This window comes from Xiphias gladius, chromosome 9 (genome assembly GCF_016859285.1).
Source record: "Xiphias gladius isolate SHS-SW01 ecotype Sanya breed wild chromosome 9, ASM1685928v1, whole genome shotgun sequence".
Classification (NCBI taxonomy): Eukaryota; Metazoa; Chordata; class Actinopteri; order Istiophoriformes; family Xiphiidae; genus Xiphias; species Xiphias gladius.
Genome location: NC_053408.1, coordinates 1,104,684 through 1,130,024, shown reverse-complemented (window position 1 = coordinate 1,130,024; position 25,341 = coordinate 1,104,684). Strand labels below are relative to the sequence as shown.

Sequence of the window (25,341 nt, the reverse complement as noted above, 5' to 3'; positions counted from 1 at the left end):
GGAGATTTGGTCCGGATCAAACGACAGAATAGGATTTAAAAGGGTTTGACTGGCAGCTCGACTTTCTTCTCCCCGAATGCTGCTGCTGACTCTGCTTCAGTGATTTTTTTCGTCATCGTCAACAGCCTGTTTTCTTTTTTATTAATTAGGAAAACTGAAATTTCCAGGTCACAGCCCCCTCAGTTCTACGTGTTGGAGTTTCAGTTGCCGTCAGGAGCTTGCGGCCACAGTGCTGCCATACGAGACGCTTACAGAGTGTTATTATCTCTGGTCCGGGCTGGCTGTTTATCCAAACTGCAGATAATTACACCACCGGCTTCTTGGCAGCATAAACAGCCTCCTTCCTGTCTGCAGTTATCTCTCTGCTTTCAACAGGGAGATCAAGGACTTGTTTTTATCATCCCGTACGGAGGGAACCCCAAAAGTAAAAGCGAAAAGCCCACAAGTCCCCGGGAGATGGAGGGAGCTGCTGGGGTTCACCTCCTCCAGTTATGTTCCTCAGAGCAGTTGAGAGTCTCTGACACTTTATGTGATTATTTCCACTTTTAGGAGACTTTCTACTTTTCCTCCACCACATTTCACAGGGTTTTTATCTTGTTGTTCCTCCATCTTCATTCACTTTCCATTTTTCCTTCTGTTTTTCCTCTTTTTCTCCTTTTGGCTCCCCTCTCTCTTTCCTTTATTCATTCACTTTCAATTTTTTCCTGTCTTCTTTACTTCCCTTTTCTCCACCCCCTTCCTTCTTTCACCCCCTTTCCATTTTAGTTCCTTCCTTCTGTCCTTCCTTTCCCTCCTAAGCCCGTCATCCTTGCCAAATTTATTCACCTTCCTTCTTTTCTTTTCCCTTTCTTTCCGTGCCTTTTCCTTCTTTCCTCTTCCTCCTGTCTTCCCGCCTTATAACTTTCTTTCCTTCCCGTTTCCTTTCCCCTCCCTTCTGTCCTTCCTAATTTCCCTTTTTCATCGATTATCCATTTCTCCTCCTTCTTTCCCTCCATTTGTCTTCTCCTTCCTTGTGTCCTTCTTCCTTTCATTCTTGCATTCACTTTCCATTTTTTCAATCATTCTGTCCTTTTTTCTATTTCCTTTCGGTCTTTCCTTCCTTCCTTCTTTCTAATTCTTTTCCTCTTCCCTCTGTTCATTCCGCTTCTTTCGTTGACTGTCCTTCTTTTTCCCCCTTCTTTCATTTGCTTTCCATTTTTCCCTTTTCTTCATTCCTCATCTTGTTGCTTCCCATTACTTCTTCCATTCCCTGTTTTCCTCCTTCGTTCACTTTCCAGTTTCCCTTCCCTTTTCTGTTCTCCTTCAATCCGTCCTTTTCCTTCTCTACATCTGTTTTTCCTCCTTCAGCTGAAATAAAAATGAAAAAAAATAAAAAAACTCCACCTAAGCGGAGACACCAGCATTAAAACTGACCCGTACTCCGCAGTACTCTTCTTTACTCTGTAGCGGATCTGAGGACTTGCTTCAGACCAGCTCAGCCACTGCTCCCAGCTTAATTGGCTGGTGATGAGTGTGAGTCAGAACAGTATTGAGGCTCGGCCGGCCCCCAGATGTGGGACTGGGCGTCCGTGCGGTGAGTTAACCGCGGTGAAATCTGAGCCTGCTCCGGCCTGGCTGACTGTATTTTGGGATGTTTTACATGGGGCAGGACAAAGACACGTTACCAGGCGGGAGCCCAGTCTGAGCAGATGTTTCTGGTCCGGGAAAAGAAGAAGGAGAAAGAGAAGGAGCGACGTTATTTCTGCAGAGGGAGGAAGGCTCAAAGACGGTACGGTGGTCTTCGGTCACAGCAGCTTGTCTCGCTCCCGTCGCGGTTTTAACTCTGCGGAGCTGGTTCGGAAAAACGGTTTGACCGACTAATTACTGCAGTAAGTCGAGAAGCAAAGGACAGCTGACCGGATGGATTTGGGTCGTAAACCGAAACCGACGTTTTCAAGGACAGAGTTTGTGCGGTTATGATGCTCGTGCAGGCTTTGAACAGGGACTCTAACTTTTCCTGCGTGTGTGTGTGTGTGTGTGTGTGTGTGTGTGTGTGTATGCGTGTGTGTGTGTATGCGTGTGTGTGTGTGTTTTCCTTTTACTGATGTGTCGCTTTCATCAGTCTCACCGGGTGTCGCCACTTTCAGTAGCTCGGTAGCCAAAACAGTAGCCACGTGTGGCCGCACACTAGCTCCATCTCTCCTCTGGCCGCTGCACCGTAACAGCCAGAGGGGACCTTGGGGTAAATACTTTCCATTTTCCGGCTTTCAACTGATAATTAACCAGAGGTCAGCTAGAACCATCCCCGGAGACCTCACACAGTCGCGGCCGCAGTTTGACCTGTTCTCTTCTGCCTATGGTTACTGTGGCAATAGCATCTCTACCCACCAGCTAACCTAACTAACGAGAGATTGTTTCCAGCGAAGGCCGGTTAAGAACTAATTAACAAGCTAACATCACAGGCTAGCTATCACACTAACGAGCTAATGTCAGGAGCTAGCCGCGGACTCATTAACAAGCTCACCAGCCAGCTACCGGCCAACTAGGTCATGTTTCCAGTCAGCTACTAACTAACTAGGTCATGTTTCCAGCCAGCCACTAACTAACTAACCAACTAGGTCATGTTTCCAGTCAGCCACTAACTAACTAACTAGGTCATGTTTCTAGCCAGCCACTAACTAACTAACTAGGTCATGTTTCCAGCCAGCCACTAACTAACTAACCAACTAGGTCATGTTTCCAGTCAGCCACTAACTAACTAACTAGGTCATGTTTCTAGCCAGCCACTAACTAACTAACTAGGTCATGTTTCCAGTCAGCTACTAACTAACTAACCAACTAGGTCATGTTTCCAGCCAGCCACTAACTAACTAACCAGGTCATGTTTCCAGCCAGCTACCAACTAAATAAGCTAACTAACAAGGTAAGCTCACCGGTCAGCTACCAGTTAACTAATTGGCTAATAAAATAAATACAAAAAATCAGTTACCAGTCATTGAATTGAATAGACAGCTAATTTACCAGCTAGCTACCCAATAACAAACTAATTTCACCAGCAAAGTACCAACTAACCAACAGCCCTACTGAATATTACAAACCAGCTAACCACCCAAGGTAACTAACAAGTTAATTTTACAAGTTAGCTGACCATCTAACTAACTAATTTTACCGGCTAGCTACCAATTCTCAAGTGTTCCAACTAAGTGTACCAACTAACAAACAGTTACCAGCCAGCTAACCAAATAACTAACTAGTTATTGTTACTGGCCAGCCAACATGTAAAAGGTTAAAATAACTGAACACACTTAAGGATGCTTTAAATACAGTTTCTTTTTTTGCTTGAGGAAATGTAAGTGAGCACAGTAACAATCTCTGATCGGACAGACTCCGTGGAGGCAACACATCTGCCCTGACTTTTGTTTTCCAGATATCAGGACCCGTCATCATGTTTCTGACATTATTTTTGGTAAACCATACCGTAACTCATACACCAAAATGCCATTTTTTTGGGTCCTTTTTGTGCCTTTCCTCTGTTTTGTATGCCCACCTGTAGCTATCAAGTTCTCCAGAGCGTAGAGGCTGGACCTGTGTGTTGTGTAACGCCTGTTGTTACTGTATTTGGATTGTTACCTGACCTGTTTCCATTATTCCCGATCCTTCGCAGATATGGCTGAAGATGTCTGTGGATTCTGATAACTCCTGTGTTTTGCTGTCATCGCGAGACTCCAGGACTTCCTGCGCTTTCCAACCCGCTGACGAGAAAGATGACCTCCCAGGAGTGGGAGAGGAGAGGTAACTGACTCTGAACAGTCACTGGCATATTTGTGATACTCAGATTATTTTTTACTCCTCCTACTTTGCTGCTGCTCCTCTCACTTTGTTTTTTGTTTTTGTTTTTTTTTTATATCAGGAAATCACAGGGATTTGTAATGAGTCCTGGAACTTGTGCAGGGACTGTAGGGCTACTTTATACCGAGTACAAAAAGTTCTTATATGGGAAAGTTGCACTCTACCGTCAACATCGCAGGCAGAGTGTCGACACGTTAGGGTATAAGAACACAACCTATACAGCCTGTAAAAATAGCAGACATTTGCTGGCTATGGCCTTCGAAGCTCTGCTGGTTTTGCCTGATTGGTTTTCAGACTCTTGGCTTTGATAGCCATAGTTTTGTGTTCATTTTTTAACCCTTTTTATACACTAGAGAATTGATCAGTTGTTGGAAAATAGAATTAGTTCATTAGTTTATAACAAGAATACTCATTAGTCAGGCTGCCTGTCACTTTAAAGATCTTGAAAATGCATTTATTTTTTTTATTTTTTTTCAATCAACTTCTTACTTTGATTAATTGGATCTTGAACACACTATTTCTTCCAAAGTTAGAACTGTTTTGGTTATTTCATGAGAAATTTCTCCATTCATTTTTAAAAAAAATTGTGATCTTCCCACTGCTTTACTTCAATATACAGTTTTTCAGCAGCTTTAAGAATTTAATTCAAATTTTTCTCTCGGATTTAGTCTCATCTGGTGGACCCTCCACCTCTCCAAGTGAATGATTATGTTGTTGCTGGGTGTGTAAATAAGCAACAGTTCGCTAAAAGTTGACCATATCAACTTAAAAAGTGATGATATGTCAATGTTGTCTTCATTACTTGTTTCTGCTGCAAACAAGTGACCAAAAAAGGTCATCAGTTGATGTTCAAAGGAGTTGTTACGACCTCTGACCTCTGGGAGGAGCGTCATGCCTGCAGGACTTGTGGCTCTTCCAAGGTCAAGGCTGGAAACTAAATGTGATTGTGCTTTTGCTGTTGTTCTGCTCCTTGATTCCTGAACATCCTCCCACAAAGTGTCAGAGATGCAGAATCCGTGCACATATCCAAAAAGAACCTTTTGTGACTTGTCCTCTTTGTCCTTGTTTTTATGTAATATCCTCTCTGTCTTTTTTATACTCTTTTTATCTCTTCTCCCTTTGGAACAACAATGCTATGAATACAACTTTAACGTGCCACCTGCAGCTCTTTTTGAATTCCGACTCAGCTGGCGTGTCTCTCCTCCTCTAGTGTCCTGGAGATGTTGAGCTACTCCAAGTTCTCCGACCTGGAGACATGGCTGTGTATGCCGTCCTCGCTGCTGCTGCCCAGGGTTCTGGACTCCACCCGCCCTTCCTCCTCTTCTTCCTCCGACTGCTCTTCCTCACACGCGTCCAACCGCTCCTCCAATTCCCCACCCGTCTCCTCCTCCTCCTCCCAAGCCTCTAACTCCCGTCGCTCCACCTGCAGCGAGCCAGGAGACAGGTAACGCCAGCGCCTTTGGTTATCATGGCCAAAGGTTAACTGCAGAATTTAAAGACCACACCAGGAGGTTTTGCTCGTTTTATCCCTTGAGCATATATTTTACATTAATGCTGATTAATTTCTAAGTATCTGCAGTTTTTGATGTCAGACAGGCGTTGGTTTCCATGAACTTCAGCACAGATGAATCATTCAAAAGGGGATTATACAGCGCACACTTCCAAACAGTCTCTCCTCAAAAACCCCCATGGTGTCACACTCAGTTGTTCACCTAAAAAGTGGCAGAAGTAGTTGTGTGAAGAATGAAAAAGGAGAGCTCGAGAGAACTTTAGTGCCCACTGACAATTAGATTAACTATTGATGAGTGAAGAGACGATTGCCAATTGCCGATGTCCTCGCTGATTTTAAGAATTCGTTTACTGGGCAGTGGGGAAAAATTGGGATATGAATTGAGCAAAAGTCCTAATCAGTCTTCTTGTAAATCGAATAAATCAGGTAAAGCAAATAAAATCTGTGTTTTACAGCTGCATCGATTACTCGATCGACCGAAAATTAAGCGGCAACTCTTGTAATAATCGTTTGTCATTTTTCCCTTCAATTTCAGCTTCTCCCAGCTGAGAATTTTCTGCTCTGTTTTATATAATTATAAATGAAACATCCTAGTGATTTGGACTTTTGGTCGGACAAAACGAGACATTTAAAGATGTCGCCTTGGACTCTGGAAAACCGTGATCGACATTTTGCAGAATTTTCTGACATTTTATAAACCAATTCATTAATCAAAAAAAAAAAAAAATAAACAGATGAATCGATATTGAAAATCGTTAGTTGCAGCCCTAATTTTAGATTTAGAACTACTATATAATATTTAAAAAAATAATATAAAGCAGCCTAAGCTCTGCTCCCCGGACTGTGTTTTATCTGCAGCTTTATCTCCAGCTGTAACGCTGCTCTCTACATACTGCTGTGAAGTCGGGTATTGAGAGAGGGATGGCTAACGAGGCCGGAAAACTGATGAATGTGATGTAAATCAGCTAGAGAATCTTTGACCATTGGTTTAGTTCAGACGACGGGGCTGCTGTTAAACCAACAATTTGTTAGTCCGTCTCTCTGCACTTTCTGATTTCTCTACTCTGTCTGTGGCTCTCTGAAGATGTACAACCTCTGAAAACACCTCACAAATATATATAGTTTCTTTTCATAGTTTCTCCTTTTTTAAGAGGCTCAGTCATTTTCCGAAAGCAGCCGCTCTCTGTAGTTTTTTTTAACAAACAAACAGGAGGAAACTGCATTTGTTGGGGACTATTTCCAGCGGCGGATTAATCCACATTTGGTGCTGTAGCAAGTATTTGTGGCAGCAGGATGGACTGTGTGTGTGGGACTGAGTCTAAATAAACTACGGTGTGTGTGTTCATGTTGAAAGAACATGTCACCCAGAGCATCAGTGTGACTCACTGATGTTTTTAATAGTTTCTGGACAAAATTGGATTCCTGAGGCTCAGAGGAACCAGATACATCAGGCTGTAGACACACACACAGTGCGTGAAAGTGCCGAGGTCTTAAGAAAAGCACTTTGCAGATTTGAGTGTTGTTTGAGATTGGTTAGACCATCACGGTTTACCCTTGGATTGCTTGTTTGAACATTTTACAGTAAATGCCCTGCAGACTGGAGTTACAGTGCAAGATAATGGTTCCGATGGCCACCAGATGTATTTGTAATGATGTTTAAGTAGAGAGACTTTAGCTCGGCTGCACCAGTTACCTAAAAAAGCGATCTGATGAAACTGTGGTCAGTTCAGAAACCGCTCCTCCCTCTCCTCCTCCAGCCAGCAGAAACATTGTTCCTTAGTTGTTGTAGCTCAAAGTATTTGTCTGGAACCATGGCGATGGCAGTCACGTAGGGAAAGATAAGCCAAGAGCCTGCATGAAGCCCAAGGGGAAACAGGGGTGTTTATAGATTTGGGGGAAATGTACTGCTAATGTAAGGAAGTGTAGTCATTATGACTGTCTGTTGTATAGCAAGAGGGCTCCTTAGATGGATGTACACTGGGAAGAGATTTATTTGGACTGTGTGGTCGGTTTGTCGGCTCCAGCTAGTGGAAGGTCCTTCTCTGTCCGGGACACGTCGGACACAAGGGAATGTTTCACCATGATGTACTGAAACCTAGTCACAACCACTTGCTCAGAAGACACAGACTCTTCAGTTAGCAGCAGAGAAAAGGAAAGTTTTGAGGCTGGTTGTAGAAGATTTAAGAGTCCTCAGGAGGCTCGTTCCATCAGCCATGAACATAAAAGCTAAAGACGGCCTCTTCAAAGCCCCGAGAGATCTGAATGGCTCAGAGGATTTAAGCATGTCTGACATGCTTTAACAATTATTGCTCTGTAGACAAGGAAAACAATCTTAAAGTCAATACTAGAGGGGATGTGGGAGGGATGTTGTGCCGACCCAACTGAAAGTAACAGAACTTTTAACTTCCTGCTGTAATCTCTGATCGGTGTCACCTCTTTATAGTGATCAATCTCTTTTATGGACATTGATGGAAGGGCGGTGTATTTGCATCCAGCAGGTTGTCACTGTGGCAAATAGATTTGGGTTTGTGTACGCAGTACAGTTGGTGTTTGTGGCAACTCTTCTCTGTGACCACAAGGGATATTTACTGGTCACTCAAATTCCGAAGGAGAGCATTTTGTTTTTCAAGTGAGAAGTTAATTAGGAACCAAGAAAACATCTAGTCTGTTTAAAAGGAAAATGCCTCGGATTTCAACAGAGGACATTTTTGTGAAGGAAATTTTCACTTGGTTTAATGTAAGACAGCAGAGACTGACTGTTCAGTTTTGCAGGCTCTATGCTGATTGATGAATATCAGGTTCTTTAAATTTATTATAATACATTTCAGTAGGGTGCTTGGTGGCTGTCAGCCAAATGTAGCATTTTATTTCTTTCTCAGATCAGTGATTGGTGATCATGTTGTCGGGTCTTGTAGACTAATGCAGTGAGTCCTGCATCAACACACACTCTGCAAGTCTTGAAACTCGGTCTAGAGTGTTTGCATTGCAGCCAAATGATATCTGCATGTGTGTTTTTTGCTGGCAGAGCAGCAAGGATTTCATCAGGCTGCTGGTATTAAGGTTCGGGGAATGTCGACCTCCCTGTTCATAAGCTGTGCTTGTTGTGCTTTTAATGCGGTCTGCTTCCTTTCTCCATGGTGTGAAGGAGCCCATCATAAAATTTAAATGACCTAATACAGCAATTGCTGCCTAAATCTTGGAGCTGAAATAACAGCATCTGGGGCAGGTCTTGAGGGATCTGTAGCCAGCCTCGTGCAGACATTTGTTTCTCAAGCGTGAAAGGGTTGTAGTGTTTTGAGCCAGAGGACAGCGATCAGACGGTTCACAGGCTCCTGAGGTGGAGACGACAGCTCAGAATTATAAAATATGTTCAGGTAGTCTGTACCTCTCATTGTCTGCAGGTGTAAAACTGAAGCAGCTAAGGTGCTCACCTGTAGATGTTGCATATGTACTTGGCATATCCACACCTGAAGGTCTGAACTGATGACTTTACTCATCTGTAGGTGGCGCAGTTTGAGGTGGAGCTGCAGTAGCTATGAAGGTAGATACTGTTGGCTGAGTCTGGTTTTAGCTACTTGACTTCAATAACACTGTGTCCATGTTTGACTGAACAGAGCATCAAAACAATGATGTTAGCAAGCCAGATAATATAGATATTGAATATTGAAGTAGATGCAACACAAGCCACTCGCCCTCCGCGTTCGAAAGTTTCCTTTCATTTGACACCAAGGCCTCCTGACTTGTCTTTTTTGATTGCACTTCATTATTCGGTCTGCCCTCAAATTCATGTTTGCTCTAACCAGTCGGTACTAGACTGACGTGTCTGTCTAGTCGATGTCATTTTTAGACGACACAGAACCTGTGGAGGTGTTTTGTTTTTTTTTTTACCTGGGTTGAAGAATTGTGCTGATTTAAGACTTATTTCTCTAAGTCAGCTTACAATAAACTGTGCAGCTGCAAGCATCTCATCCACCTCGAACACACCTGTACCACCACGATATGAGAAGACACTGTAGCGTTAAACAACCTTCTTTGCTGGAAGATAAATCCTGAATCTTTGTGCATTAGTCCTGATAGTCAGCAGAAAAATCTAATGGGATGTTGAGCTTTTGAACTGGAGTTGCGATGTTGACTTTTCTGTACTTCACCCCCTGCAGGTCATCGGAGAAGGAATCCTCCTTTCTCTCTCCTGCACCGGGGAAGGGGACGCCATTTCTGGCCAAGCCCCTCCTCCCCATCCTCTCCTCCACCCCCGCTTCCGCAGAGCTGAGCTCGGGGACGCCAGCGGGAGACTCAACCCCCCAGAGCGGGGTCAGCATCAGGAAAAGGCGGCGGCTCGCCGCCAGTCCTGGAGGACTCCACTGGAACTCTGCAGGTGAGACCAGACTGTAAGGTGTCTCCATGAACATAGTATTTTAAAAGACTCTCACAGGACCCGATGTGCCGCACATTTATAACAATGAGAGTGGACAAAATATTAGAAACACCTCTCACAATAGCAGCATAAAGCCGCTTCAAGAATAACTGAACATTGTAACTTTCATTAGGGTAGGATTTATCTCTGGACTGTTGGATAAGACTGGATTTGTTTTAGTTAAGAGTACCTAATAACCTGGGGCCTCATGTATAATACTTTGCGTTAAGTTTACAAGTGCACAAAAGACAGAAAAGGCGTACACCAAAAAAAAAAATCAGATTTATAAAATTGTGTGCACACATGCAAATGTCCTTTTTTATGAATCACCTTCTACTTCAAAAGGTGCTCACTGTGGTGAGCCTCGTATTCCGCCAAAAACACAGAGTGAGAACCCTCTCGTCTGAGTTCTGAGGGTCTGGGAATGTGGAAATGAACCAGCGACAAGCGCTCAGTAGTTTAGTAATAGTTTAATAATCAGGCTGGTTAAGATTTGAGTTGGTCTGTATCTATATGAAGCTTTTCCCCGTGTTGTTAACGGGCATTTCGCTAAATGCATGCGCTTGTAAACTCAGGCACAAACACACACACACACTGACTGATGGTCTTGTTTATACTGTCCAGGGGCTTCGCTTCCTGTGTTGGTCATACTGTCCTTTAGCTCCACCCTTCTGGAGAATGATAATGAGCTTCCTGTTGAACAGATTACAGCCAGTCTCCTCGTCTTCAGCAGAACATCCAGCAGGTGTTTGACTCTGTTCATTCTCCACTGTTATTGCTCACGGCTCATTGTTGCTGGTTTTAAAATGGTCCCCTATAGTAGTGGTTGCCTCTTTTCTTTTTTCCTTTTTTTTGGGGGGGCCTGTGGGCCCTTTAAAACAAATCAACATCCATTTGCGACGTCTCGTCACAGGCTGTAAAAGTCCATGAAATTGTGATGATTTTCACCACTGAGTGAATTTTCTTCTTGAATGTTACATATGAATATTTTTAAAGGCCCAAAGAAGTAAATGGATCCAGTATTTCACAAGAAAAAAGACAAATTTGAAAAACTAATCGTAAATTTGTGGAAAAAATGTGTCCTTTCAGTGGTTTCCTGTTCACTCAGATTTATCCTGGGACCCCTTGAGAAGGTCTAAAATTCTCTTTTTGCTTTTCATTGCCCTGTCTGTCTCCTCCACAATCCCTTAATGTATCTTTACTACTGCTGTCGAATAAAATGCAAAAAACCATCATGCGAGGAGATAAACAGTAGGTGAAACAAAGAACTGAGAGCTCAGACTAGAGTTTTTTTTAGTGCCTATTCTACTCAGAATTGTCTTATGGGGGAGGGTTTTCACTGGGGGAAGTTGGATTAATGGTTTCAGTATTTCTAGGTCACCAGGGCTGGTTCCATTAATCCACCAGAATCTGGAGAATCCTTGTTTCATGTTAATTTAGGAATTACCAAGAGACTGGTTCCAACTGTCCCTTCTCCCAGTACAACACAGGCACAGAGTGAAAAAATACAGCTATAATTACACAGTTGTTTATTTTCTGTTTTCCCACTCTCTCCTTTCATTTCTGCCTCACGTCATTTGTCATGTTCTCATCTTGTTTTATGATTTTTTTCTGTTTTTGCCTCCAGGCGTTTTAAGCCTCTTGAGAATACTGTTTCCTCTTATGTTGGTTTTGGTGTTCTTGTGCATTTGGCCGTCATGGCTGCGCGGACTCCTGCTAGTTGTTGTTTGTGTCACGTTAAATGTGATCATGAGAGGAGTTAATTGAATGAATTTGGCGTTGACATGATCCAAGTTCGAGGATTGTGACGCGGACATTTTTAAATCCGTTTGTTTTCCCGTCTGGTGTTTTCTCACTTTTAAACATGATGTTTTATGCAAAAAAAAACAAAAAACAAAATCATTTTGCCGTTTTTCTTATCAGTTGTCTGGCAACAGTGATCTCATCACTCAAACCATTTGAATACCAAGCATATTGTCAACCCAACTTCCCATGACGAAAATACGACCTCAGAGCTTTCAGATCTCTGTGGTGCGTCACATGTGAACTCCACTCTGAACTCTTATTCGTGTCATGTTGTCTCAGAGCCTCACAGGTTTTCATGTTACAGGAGCAAACACGAGCATCTGCCTTTTGTGTTGTTAAAGCCAAGTTTCATGACTAGGATTTCAGAAGGCATATCTAGGAAAATGAAATCCTTAAATACCCCTAAACAACCAGTAAAATGACAACCTGACACCATGCTTTAGGATACAAAACTCAAAATACTTCAGCTCCACCATGGAAAAGTTTTGTTCTTTTAAAAGAAGCTCTGCCTTTGCACAATCTGCCTTGACATTGAAAACCAGTAAGAAATGGAACAAGCTCCATGATACTTTGAAAAATGTGTAATCATATCTTTCCCCGTGATGCCCAAAATTGGATTTTAAGAAACCAGTCTTGTTAACATTAATTAGACACTTGACCTGAGACAGTAGTTATGTCTTATGAGACACCTCAAATTCCATATTTTTTCCTGTCTGTTTACATTAAGTGGATGACGGGGGGGGGGGGCTTTGCTGGATATTGATGGCAGGTGGAGGGGGGGGGGTGTGAATGGGAATGAGTATTTATATTGCGCAGGGCAAGTGTATGATTGAAGTGAATATTGATTGAATTCTGAACTTGTATTGATTGCATTGGTTATGTGAGTGTTGGCGCCTACCTGTCCAGGGACTGCTAATGGACTGTGGCCAGGAGCTAAATCTGGTACAGTGCATCGGGTTTTTTTTTACATTTTACATGGTTCCAGACAAAGAAAAGTAATAGACCAAACTAATAGACAGAAATTAAATGTGACAGTAGTTCATCAAAGAGCTGTAAAATAGAAACTAAATCTTATCCACTGTCTTCTAGAAAGTTTGTGTGAATGGAGCAACTTTTTTCAAACTCAGTCCGTCTGTGACTTCTCAAGATGTAGATTGTCCTTCCGTTGTTCCATTGTATTTGACTGATGTTTGCCGCGATGACCATCGGCCACTGTATGCATGATTCTCAGACCCATTTCCAAACAGGAAGTCTAGTCTCTCATTTCCCTGTGGACCCTTCCCTCTGTTCTTGTTTTTACATTTTCTATGTACATCCATTGAGTCAGACAAGTTGGTAAAATTGGTAAAAACTTCCCTGCACTCAGTTAATCTGCTTCAGTTTATGTCTGTTGGAATCTTTCCTTCATCTCAGGTTCATCTCTTACCCCTCAGGTTTGTCTGATAATGCTAGAGAGCCAGAAACCTGAATTCAATCAACAGTTTTTCATAGGAATTCAGTCTGGATGGGAGTTTGATGTCTGACCTCTGTCCACCAGAGGGAGCCATGACTCCAGCTGAGAAGAAGAAGGTCAGAGTCAGTTCTGTTCTGGTCTCCTTGTTAGACCTAAACCTTCAGCACTCATCCTAAAACCGCTCACTGAACTTGCTTGTAGTGACAAGTTTTATATCATTAATAAAATTGTTTTATCAGATAAGATAAAACTAAATTGACAGGACCATGTTTTCATAAAATAATGAACCGGACACAGTGCTTGCTGCCGCTTGGATGTAAACTGGTTTCTCTTGGCTACTTTAATACTGTTTTAAAATCTTCTCTTAGTTTTTAACACTTTAAATACGACACGGCCCTGATTATAAGATGACAGATTTTCTCCCTGGTTCATTTCTGCAGTAAAGACGTCGGGAGACGCTGTGAACCCGTTTTCACCCGTCATGACTTTATTTCCTCTGTGGCAACAGAACACGTCACACCAGCCTTCAGAAACTGCCGCAGGTTAAACTGGGCTAACGGGACACTTTTAGTGGCCACTCACTATAAATGAACTGAAACCACTTGCTAGCCTAACAACATTGAGGCTACATACAACCCATAATGCAACATTCTCTTTAGAAGACCGTGTTACACTGGTGTACTCTCCATTCAAAAACAATATCCAGCGTTGTCCACATGTAATTGTCTCATCTGCGAATACACGACGAACCCCACTTTTCAAACCTAATTTCAAGAAAAAAAAGTAGTTGCAAGGCTTTTGTCGCTGGCAGTTGTATGGAAATAACACGTGACAGCAGCTCCACAGCAGATCAGCTCTACTGAGAATGTACAGTGCAGGGCCTGGGCCCCCCGCATCCTTCAGGTCCCCTGATTCTAACAGAGCAGATGCGATTTTGATGACAGTTTAGAAATCATTGGGTTTTTTATTGGGTTATTATAAAACCTTTTCATATGTTCTGCTTCATCGCTCTGCCCTGCAGGTGTCTCTTTTTCTCTCTCTCTCTCTCCCCTCCTCCTCCTCTCTCGTCCTTTACCCACCCCGCTGTTGGTCATTGAAGTCCCGTGTGTGTGTGTGTGAGTGTGTGAGTGTGTGAGTGAGTGTGTGAGGCAGTCGGATTCAGTTCAGATATAACTTTTAGAACTTTTCCTTTCCTCTGTTAAATTCAGCCTTTGTTGAGCACAAACCCCCGTTTATCAAAAACAGATATAAAAGTCCCCTGAGGACTTTACTAATAAATAAGAACAGTTATGTTCACCTTTAGTATTTCTCATCAAAATGTGCATTTATCTTTGAGGTCTAACAAATGTGTTGAATGCATTTCCCCTCCATTAAAACATTTATAAAGCAGATTTAAGAACTAGGTTCTTTGCAGGTGCATTATCACCATTAGAAATGTCTACTACATCACCCACATGCTTGCGTGCATTATTCTATTGCATGGGATTGAAACAAAACAGCGACCTGCTCGTCCAAACAATCCTGTATAGTATCATCAGTGGACCAATACTCCACATAATATCATAATTAATGTTAACCTCAGCAGAGATGGGCAATTGTACTGAAAGCCTTGACCCCTGGATCATCATCATCATAAAAATCCGTAAAACTTAAAATGGTCTGAAATCACATACCAAACAAAGCCAGTCCTCTTCACGGACACCGTCAACCCTGCCCGTTTCTCTAGCTGATGGAAAACTCAAGCCATTAGACAACAAGTGTTGAGTGTGTCATCTACAGATATATTTGTTCTTATGGACTTTTACACCAGTAAACCCACAACTCTCATGGTTGTAATCCTTTGATGATGATGATGATTCAGGTGATGAAATGATCTCCGAGGCTGCCAGCAGACTGCAGCTGTCCCATCGTGTTTATACACTGTCTATAACTCATTCTTATTCATTGAAATGAATTTGTGACAATTCTGGGGGGGCTCAGAGTTAATCTCCAGAATTGACGATAAAGGCTGCATTCACAGCCGACGTGTTCATAGCGTTTCATCACAACTCTGCAGCATTTCCTCCTCTTAGTTCTGTTCCCTTGAACCAAGTGAAATCTGTAAAGCCATAAAAAACATTCTATATAAAAACATTATGTTCACATTGTTCTGATGGGAAACGTCTCCATTTGTAGAAAAATTAAACAATCTTTATTGTATGAATTTTGCTTTGAGCCCATTCATCTTAGTTTGAGGTTTCGCGGTGTCCGTTTTAAAGCTACTGTCGGGGGGCACCAAAATCAGAAAGTTTTAAATCCTTCACATAGTGGAATGAATAATGTGACTATTAATGTGTGTCTCTGTTGTCTTAAAAGGGTAAATTTAAGGGTTCAGCCTGCTTCAAATGAGCAATTGTGTTTGACGTGTCGTCCGACCACATCTAAAGTCAAAGTGATTCCGTCTGTCCTGAGAGTCCGCACCGGATGGTGTGGCGAGAAACCTACTCTCACAGCCTCCTCCTGCTTCATCGCTCTACCTCCCCAAACTTTCTCCAACATCTCTGTGTCTCTGTAGCCTCGACGCCATGAATCGTTCAGATGGGAACAAAGGTGCACACGTTGAGGCAGTTTCTCCTGGAATACATTCATGGTGTTGCACTCGGTTGTTCACATTAAAAGTGACCGGAGTAGCTCGAGGGAGAAGCTTCACGCGTCTTTACACCTGACCGGTCCCTGTGTAAAGTGGGCTCAAATGTCTGGTGGTCTGTTTTGGAAAGCACCCCAGATTCCTGCCTCAGAGACGTCTGAGTTGAGGGGGTTTTGAGGTTTCGATTCCTTCTCTAAATAAGATTTGGAAGAGAGAGGTGGAGGAACTATGAAAAACTCAAGCTGCTGCCTCGCCCTCATCCTTGTAATGTCATGAAACTTACTGATTTCATTGGTTGCATGCTCATTTCTGACTCATCGCACCATTTCAGAATCAACATAAGTCTGACGGTTTTTATGTGTGTAAGAAGTTACGTCTTTGGTTTGCAAGAAGAGACAAATACAAAGATTTAACTACATGTTAATATTTCAAACAATTTCGGACTAGCTGTGGGAATACCTTAGGGCTGGATTTTGTTTTTTGAAATGTGGTCTAAAATTTGATCATTTTTAGGCCAAACATTTTAACAAATGGAAAATTTGTTTGTTTTTTTGTTTTTTTGGCAAAATAGCAGGTAACTAGAGTGATTGTTTGAGTTTTTGTTAATTCAAGTGATTGTGACTGATCAGGATTCACTCCAATACTGACGCCGTTCATGGGACCTGAGTTTTTTTGTTTTAGGCCTGATGCAGATAATCTGCAGGATAAACACATCCAGGGAGCGTCCACTGTTTTATCTGTTGAGCCTTCTCATGTAATTTTAATGCAGCAGCTCAGGTAGTCAGCTGGCCTGCAGCGTGACACCTGATGATGATAACACACACACACACACACACTGAATGAATGGAAACATAAAACCAGTCCACCTGAAGGAGCAGAACCAGATGGAGGTTCAGTGCTGAAACTGTAGAGAAGTGTTCACAACCAAGCAGATTTCAAATTTGACTTTCAGATTTGACATTTTGAAAATTGCTTCATGCAAGTCTCCTTTCTCTCCGTCAGTGTCCGTCTCTCCAACCTGCTGCTGTTTTTCTCTGCAGTCTTTTATCTTTCAATTTTATATTTCGTCTGACTGACAGGAGTGTTTGACCTGTACTTTTATAATTCAGCAGAGAACCCTTGAAAAGGAAATGTAAAATGTCCAAGACTGATGACAGATTTAAATGAATATATGCATTTTGCCATTTTAAATAATCAGTATCTATAATAATTAATGAGCATTTGGCATTAAAACACGTGGTTTATAGTTGGAATTATTACAACCATATTATGGGTATTAATATTTATTCTAAATATTTGCAAAAACCGATGTTCAAAGCATTTAATGGTATTTCACTGTAACACTTTGTTATAACAGATTTCTAACATGTGTCAAACAGAAACTGGTTTAATTTTTCTCAGAATCGTTGATTTGGACAACAGGAATTTACAGTCATAACTATTCTGGTTGACAGGATTTTGCTGATATTTGTGACAATTTTTTGTCATTTCTTTACCTTTTACACAAGTGTTTTTCTTTTACTTTCTGTGCATGTGTGTTACTGTTGTCTGTCCTCTGTGTGCGTGTCTGTGTGTGTGTGTGTGTGTGTGTGTGTGTGTGTGGGTGTGTTGGTGTGCAGTAACATCGGGGTGTCTCTGGTTTCTCTCGTCCAGGTTCAGTGCAGCGCGAATTCTGGTCACCTGACCTGTCTCCTGGGCCGGGGGGGAGAGTAGCCGCAGCAGCAGGAGGAGGAGGTGGGGGTGCGAGGAGCCTCCCCCTGGTCGAGGTGGGTGGGGCATCACCGGTGTGCACCAGCGAACGGGCGGCCTTGAGAAAAACGGTTTCGGTTGACGACCGATTGCTGCAGCCGGCGGGCGCAGAGCAACGACATCTGAGACTGCTGAGTCGACTGGAGAGAGGCAAGAAGAAGCTCCGAAACATCCATGTGAGTGTATTATATATTCTTATTTATGGTTTTATCATTAATATCATTTTTCACTTTATTTAATTAATTTTTACATAATTTAAAGTAGAAGGAGGAGCAAGCCTTTTGAGACGGGTTGTTATTTATTTCTAATTCCCCCAAGTTAATGTTTTATCATATTTTAGAAGATACTTAGTATTTTTGGATAATGTGTGTGTTCGAACAACAACTACAACATGAGACGTCACAAGCCTCAAGATGTTATGCCATCTTTGCTGTAGTCCAAACATTACATTCTAATGACTTCAGAATGACCAAGAGGGTGACAACATGTTGGAAGTTACAGATTTGAACTTTTAAAGGAGAATTGCAAGACAATATTTGGTTAAAGGGGACCTATTATAATCTCTTCCAGCTCTATATTTTTATTCTGAGACTCGACTAGAGTAGCTTTGCATGATTCACAGATTACCTCAAACTGCCTGTTATGCAGCCCCTCAGTGGAGCCTCTGACTGAAACAGGCAGTATTAGCTCCAGGCTCTTTAAGGATCCCCTCCCTAAAACTCCACTTTCTTCTGATTGGCCAACTTCCGGAAGCCTGACGATTGTGAGCACCGCCTCATCCTCCCGCCGGTGTGGAGGTTCTGAAGGCAAACTGTAAATTTAAACAACTAATGACTAAAACTAAATTACAGAACATAATTGGTTGGAAATGGCAGCTTCTCAGATCTATCTGTACGTGTTCGAGCCATAATCCGATCTGGAATATCAGTGGACAATATTAACATCCGCAGCAACAAAGATTACAGCATGACGTCTGCTTATTGTGTGACTTAACTATGGATTCAGTCTTTCAGACACAATCTGTACATAAATTTTTTTTCTGTTAGCCCCTGTTAAAAGTTGTACGCGTGGGAAATGCCCTAAAATACCAACTGAAGTGGAAAATGTCTACTGTCAAAAAGCTAACGTTGCTAGTAAAATGTTGTTATGCTGTCGCCAAACTCATGCAAATGCAAACTCAACACTTCCTCTGTCATTTTCACAGTAAAAGCCTTCCAGTTGTTCACGGGGGTTGGCAGTATCCCTCCATTTTGCTTCCATTGCAATTGCCTTTATTGTTAAAGAGCTGTTTCATTAACATCATCCTAAATGAAAGGACAACAAAGTGGAGTTGATCAAAATGAATGAATCAGTTAGCAAACAAATCAGTTACAGCTGTGATTTTTAAAAAATTGTTCCAATGTTGGACGTAGTAGTTTAAGTTCAGGTAACGTTGTAAATTAACTAGTTATAAAATTATGAAAGTGGAAAAAAATTAGAGATATTCAAACAGCTAACTAGATATGACACACCTGAAATTCTTCTTCCTCATGTTGTCGCCCACTGTGGTGAAGAAGGGTCATTACAGTCATGTTTGGACTACAACAAAGATGGCAGAACATCCGTAGTCTTGTGATGTTGTTTCGTGTTATCCATAAACAGCTCAGCTACTGTGTCTCTAACAGCGGAGCCATGTCACTCGCGCCGCTCTGCCGCTCTCACTTCCTTCGGTGTTAAGTTACCGTCAATGAAACTCACGACTTCCTGCAGGTATTTCATGCTAAAAGGCTTCTGTTGGCTAAAAGAATAAGGTCCATATCTTTCCTGGTACGCTCTTTATGTGAGACATCTGCAAGAAGTGTTGGGTTTCACTGACAGTAGCTCAACATCGATTGGAAAAAAAATGGCAAAGTACACAGTAGTAGTATTGATGAGTAAATGAAAACATTATTTATGTTAAAAAGAGAATGCGTTTTCAGCAGAGTAGTGGGTTTTAGTGCTGTAGAATTGTACATTGTATTGAATTTATCATGTGAAATCAATTCTGCTCACATCAGTGTTTTTTTATTGGCCTTAATTAGAGACTGGCTTTTGTTTGTGCTTGACAATATTGGCCTTTATTTTAGAAGCGCCAATAAATCTGGAAACAGTTCAGCGCTCTTTCTTCATGCCCAGCCTTAAATTAATGTGTTGTTTTTGGGATTATGGTTGTCCTTTTATGATGATTTATGCTGTTTTGCATTGTGTTATTTGGCCTTCTGGGTCCTTGATTTGCTGTTATGATGTGGATTTTTTTCAGAGGAGGATACTTCTCTGTTGACCCTCTGTGGTTAAGCTCCCTTGGCCTCTCATCGTCTGTCTGCGTTTTGTGTTTGTTTTCTGTTTTGTTGTGCAGCTCTGAGTGTTTTAACTCTGTTGTAACCTGGACTCATTGAACCTCTCCAGTTAGACACTCAGACACACTCATGTTGCAGTGAGCCAGAGGCTGACACAAAGCCAGCTCTCCAGCCTGTCATGCCGCACTACAGTTGAATGAATAAATCAGCTCAAATTAGAAGCTTTTAGCGAGTTCACAATTTCGTACTGTAAAATTGAAAGCTTTGATGAAGGACAAAGATCCAATCAGTTCGACGTCAGACCTGTAATCATATTAAAGAAGAACAGACTGTTCAGGAGCCAAAAATATACCACGCCATTGTACCTCAAACTCAGTCGTTTGACAGCATTCAGAACTTCTGTAGGTGTTAGGTTCATATAGGAAAGGGTACTTTAACAAGAAGAAATATTACTGAACTATCAGTGTAGGAAGAGTCAGGTATTAAGTTAGAGCAGACAGAAGAAAAATGCCGAAATGACCGAACACTTGGGCAATAGATATTCATGAAATAATATATTGATGATATAATATCGATAGGGCATTTATCTTAAGTGGTAACTGTGGCTTTTATACTGTTCCAGAATTGTTTAGGATTTATTTGAATTATTTTTTATAATTTTCTGGTTTCTGGGTGGGGGGGTCTTCACAGTCACTACATGTCAGGTGTACTGTTTTATAAATCTATAAATGTCTGGTTTGTCAGCGTCCAAACGTCAGACCTCTGTTGTAGACAACCAGTAGATCCTCTGATATTTTTGGTGATACTCAAGTGTGGGGTCACACTTACTGATGAATCACTGATGAATGTGTTGTGGTGTGGGCAGCAATGATACATCTGATATCTGAGTAAACAAGCCGACTGTTCGGTTCCTTTTTTAAGGCCCGAGTGGGTTTTAGGAGGATATGGCTGTGTGTTTTATTTTGGTGGGTCTTTGAAGGTCAAGTCTTTCTTACATCACCTGTGGCAGCTGATAATTTTTGTCAGTTTTCAGTTTTTCTGTAATTATATTATTATAAAAATCATATATTTTAAGTCCATTAGTCAGGATGTTGAATGATAGGTTTGCATTCTTCAAGTCTACCTTAATACAACGCTCAACCTGCCCGTTTGTCATTGTAATAATTCCTACTGTCCTCAGCTGTACGCAGCTTTTTAACCTCTTTGAGCTCCTAGTTTTGGTTTTGTGGCACATTTCCTGTTTCAGAGAAACAGCTGTAAAAAGCCACTGTCCACTACGTGCTCAGCAGCAAACAACAGACAGACCCAGTCAGAGACCAGCTGGTGAACGTAGTGGAGCATTTAGCAGCTAAAGAGCCAGATGTTTCCCCTCATGAGCCGGTGGAGACCAAACCAGAGCTGCTACCCGTAAGAGGCCAATAACATCACTTAATACTGCTGTAAATTAAGGATTAAGTTACTTTAAAAACAAACAAAAATTGAGATGTTTTCTGCAGCTGTGGAAACTGATTAATAAGTGTTGAAATTTAATAACAGATGAATATTGATAAACTAATATCATTTTCAGCCCATGTATATGAGGTTCAGTTTGTGCCAAAACTGCTTTGTAGCAGCCAATGTGCCTGCTTAATTGTTATTTTCTTGTTCATCCAGTGTTGTTTAATGTTTGTCTACCAAAGCTGTGAAGAGGAATTTCTGAATTTTCCGCTTAGAGGGCAAGACACAGACCACAAAAAGGAATAATACCGGCACAATAACAAAAAGAGAAGACATGAAATAGACAAAAAAGACAAAAAAAAGGGTGTGTCAAAGATGAGACCAAAAAACTGAAGGATTACTTTTAAAGAAAACATACATCAAATGTTTAAAACTTTTTTCCACAATGAAATCCAATACTTCGTAAATCAGAATTTTTTTTTTAACTCATGCATCCTCATGTGGATGATTAAACTGAGGCATAATGAAACGAAGATTTCATAAAAATGTAATACAGGATACAGCTAAAAAAGGCCTGAAAATTTTAGAAAAATGTTAAGTGACATCCATCCGATCCAGAATCTAAAACTAAAACCATCATCACAGGCAGGTGGAGTCGGTCTCCACAGTTTTCTGTCCAGATTTTGTGACATTTAAACGTGACATCGGTCAGTCGTGTTGCCCACCAGTGTGGGTTGTTGGGAAATCATCACATGTTTTGATGCTCTGTAGATTCTCTGTATGGCTGTAGATTCTGGAGTTGACAGGTTTATCTCAAAGAAACATTTAACAAAACGGACTGAGTGCTGCGACTGCATCAAAAGTGCACAGGAAACCACAACAGTATCTTTTTCACTGGCCACAGCATGTCAAAGCAAGTGGCACAACACACACCATCATTGCATCAGTTGACACGTAACGCACACCGCAGGCGTAAGCAAGGTACAGTAGCTGGATATTGCTGACCCAGGGAGCAAATGTAATAAAGTTGCTGGATTTTTGAAGAGTTGATGAGCATGGACAGGTTGTAGGACCGTTGATATCCTGTCCACTGAGTCACAGAACCCACACTAACCCTTAAGACTGTCCTTTACTCATTTCCGATGTTTTTTACTTTTTTATATAATATGAGAGAGAGAGATAAAGAAATGCACAGAATGAGTAATAGACCTATGGAGTCTAAAGGGAGCTCGTGTTAGTTTTGTTTGACGCAACGCCAGCGGCAACCTGGTGAAACTGCTGCAAAGTGAATTCAGCTTGAATTCATTTACTCCGAGACACAAGTGATTCACTTGTCAAGGCAGTGTAGCTGAGAGCCAGTGAAATGCATTAAAGAACCCATACTTGTTGTTTTCTGAGTAAAATTTCATATGCCGGTGGCATCTTGATGCAAATGAACTCTCCTCAAAAGCAGCAGTTTCATCAAATTCGCCCTTCAGGTCTACTCGACAGCTACTGTACCCCGACTACTACTTCTGTCTTTACGCTGGGTCTGATGTGTGCTCCAGGCTACGATGGAGTTTGACTGCAGTTGTCCTCAATAGTAGCAAGAGTGAAGGAGAGTGCTCGAGGAAGATGGCGTTAGAAAGAGGCTCATCATGACTGAACAGAGAACAAGCACCTGAAATCTTGGTACAGGCAGAAAAATGATTAGGATTATATCTGTCTTTCTTTGCGGATTAATGTGTGAATGTGTTTTTTTTTGTTTAATCCCATAGTCTATGAAATGTCCACTAACAGTTAAAAACCTCCATAATTTCCCACAGACCAAGGTGATCTCTTCAAATGTAGTCATTCAGTCAATCTAAAATCCAAAGATGTGATTTGATGTGATTTGAAATAAAGAGACGACTGTAGATCCTCACTTTTAAGGAGCAGGAAATAAAAAATGCTTTGCTGAAAAAATCACTAGGAGGATTAATTGATTATCAATGGATTAGTTCATTATCCTCAGTTGTAAATTGTTGCTAACATAGCATGCTAGCATAGCTAAACTGTAGATGCAGTATGTTAAGGTCAGCATTCAGGCCAAAGCACTAAGAGCCCTGCATTGGCCACTTTTAGAGGATCAGTGTTTGTGACTTTGGCACCAACACGACCTTTCCATTTTTCAGAATCAGGTTTCAGAATCCCAGAGTCTTCTCTCCATTATTCATCCATTTAGTTTCTTCTGTGAAGATCATGGCAGCCTCCTGTGACTGTTGACCTCAGTCTCGTCTCAGACTTTGGACCAAATGGGAGTTTTATTGTTTGAACGGTTTTTCCCTCTGAACGGATGGAGGACGTGTTGGGGGAAAAAAGGTGCAGGTCTTCATCCATGCTGAAGTAAGTTCCTCGGTGTATTTCAGTGTGTGTGTGCGCGTGTGTGTTTCTATTGACTCCCGCCCCCTTTTGTCGACTCTCCGAGGGCTCAGCTGTCACACTCTGAGCGCTCGGTCCCAGTGAATCATGGTCCGAGTGCTGTGTGATCTGTGAGTCACACAGAGGACGATGGTGAAACACATCATTACCACACACTCGGTCTGTAATCTCCGGTCTTTTCCCACATTTCCTCCTTCAGCTCCTGGTCTGTGGTTTCATGAAAGGATTCTAAACTGAGAACGAGTGAAACTGAACAGTCCAGCAGAAAATTTTGATTATAGTCAGTGTTCAGATTTCACCTGCTGTTTGGTAGAGTTGTGTTTCGGATGGGATCTAACTCTCTGACTGGCTGTCACAGATCATTGGAAATAATTTTGTTTAGAGTCCATTTTTTTTTTTTTTTACTTTTAGCCAATCTCCTCTGGATGATCAAAGAACTACTGTTGGCAAGATTATTGCAGGGAGTTCTCAGTTTATGTGGCCATGTTTATTATTATTATTGTTATTGTGTGTGTGTAAGGTTAACCTTTATATGACCTGGTTAGTGAAACCTTTTTAATCAAGTAATTTAAAAAATACATCAGAAACAGACGGTAATAATAAAACCTGTTTTTAGATGAAGCCTTGATTGTATAACTTTGTGCACATCATGTTGAGACCGACAGGAGTTTCAGTCTCCCCAAAATTCAACATCTGGCCTTGAAAGCAGATGGGATGGGATGGGATGCTGAATATACAGTATGAGCATACAGCATATTTCAGTGGCCTGTAAGAATCTTTAAGATATTTTATTTTCCAACCTTGGAGGACTGTAAAGTTATATTCTATTAATTTCTATTATTAAAACTGTTTATTTAACTCTGTTCATCAAGTAATTGTTTCAGTGCTAAGTTTTTCTGTTTCTAGTGTAGTGGAGAAAGTTCCCCAAACTGGAAAGGTTCAGGTATTGAAAGTATTCTTGAGTATAAACTCAGAGGATCAGAACCTCTAAACTGGACTGAAGTATAGAGCCGGAGCAGATGGAGCGTTTCTGTCGTCGTTTAAGCCGCTAGTAAAAGTTTCAGTTTGAGCTGTGCCGTATGAAAACAGGAGTACAGCTGGTGTCCTCTCAGCGTGGTGACATTCTGCTCCAGTGTCTCAGTAAATAGCAGATCTCCAGGCAACACAGGCGGCAGCCAAGTGACAGAGCAGAGACAGAAACATCCCGGCGTTTTGCTCGTCTTTGTCCTGACACTCAGGCCACCGATGGAAAATACTCCCAGCAGCTCTTAGGTGTTTACCTTGCCATTGTAAAACACAGGATACTTGCCTTTTTTTTTTCTTTTTTTTTGTGGACGGTTTGGCTGCAGGACAGAGAGGACGCAGCAGGTGGTGGACAGCAGCAAAGCCTGGAAGAGGAGCATTGCATTATGCAGGACGGTGTCACTTCATTACAGTTCTATGTTTCAGAGCTGCTGCAGCTCATCATTAACAGGCTGAATCCTCCTGGGACTCTCCTGTTACTCTTCACCTACACCTGCATCCATATGATATGGATTCTCTCCGTCTGTCCATTCATCTGGTTGTTCAGCCGTCCTTCACATTTGTCCAGATATGACTAATAAATTAGTAAATTATTGACCTGATCGTCAGGTATGATTTCCTTTGTGTAAATCTAAATGACAATGCTTCCTAGAGATTTGGGCTGTCCCCTAAAAGCGGATGAGCCGATGTATCAGACCAGAAGACCCCGAGTCAACTCGCATTTTGTGAGTCTACTCACTGCAGTTCTTATTTGATTCTATTTATTTTTTAACTGCAGTG

General features: G+C 41.7%; 1 protein-coding gene across 1 annotated transcript in view; it reads left to right on the top strand.

The window, feature by feature from the left end:
- Nucleotides 1-2,114: 2,114 nt before the first annotated feature.
- ankfn1 (ankyrin repeat and fibronectin type III domain containing 1) overlaps nucleotides 2,115-25,341 on the top strand; it is a 133,187-nt gene continuing 109,960 nt past the window's right edge. The window contains exons 1-5 of the mRNA XM_040135882.1: nucleotides 2,115-2,221; nucleotides 3,644-3,771; nucleotides 5,039-5,272; nucleotides 9,496-9,713; nucleotides 17,291-17,562. Coding sequence (XP_039991816.1) covers nucleotides 3,656-3,771; nucleotides 5,039-5,272; nucleotides 9,496-9,713; nucleotides 17,291-17,562 — 840 coding nt within the window. The 5' untranslated portion in view covers nucleotides 2,115-2,221; nucleotides 3,644-3,655. The remainder of the gene's footprint in view (nucleotides 2,222-3,643; nucleotides 3,772-5,038; nucleotides 5,273-9,495; nucleotides 9,714-17,290; nucleotides 17,563-25,341) is intronic.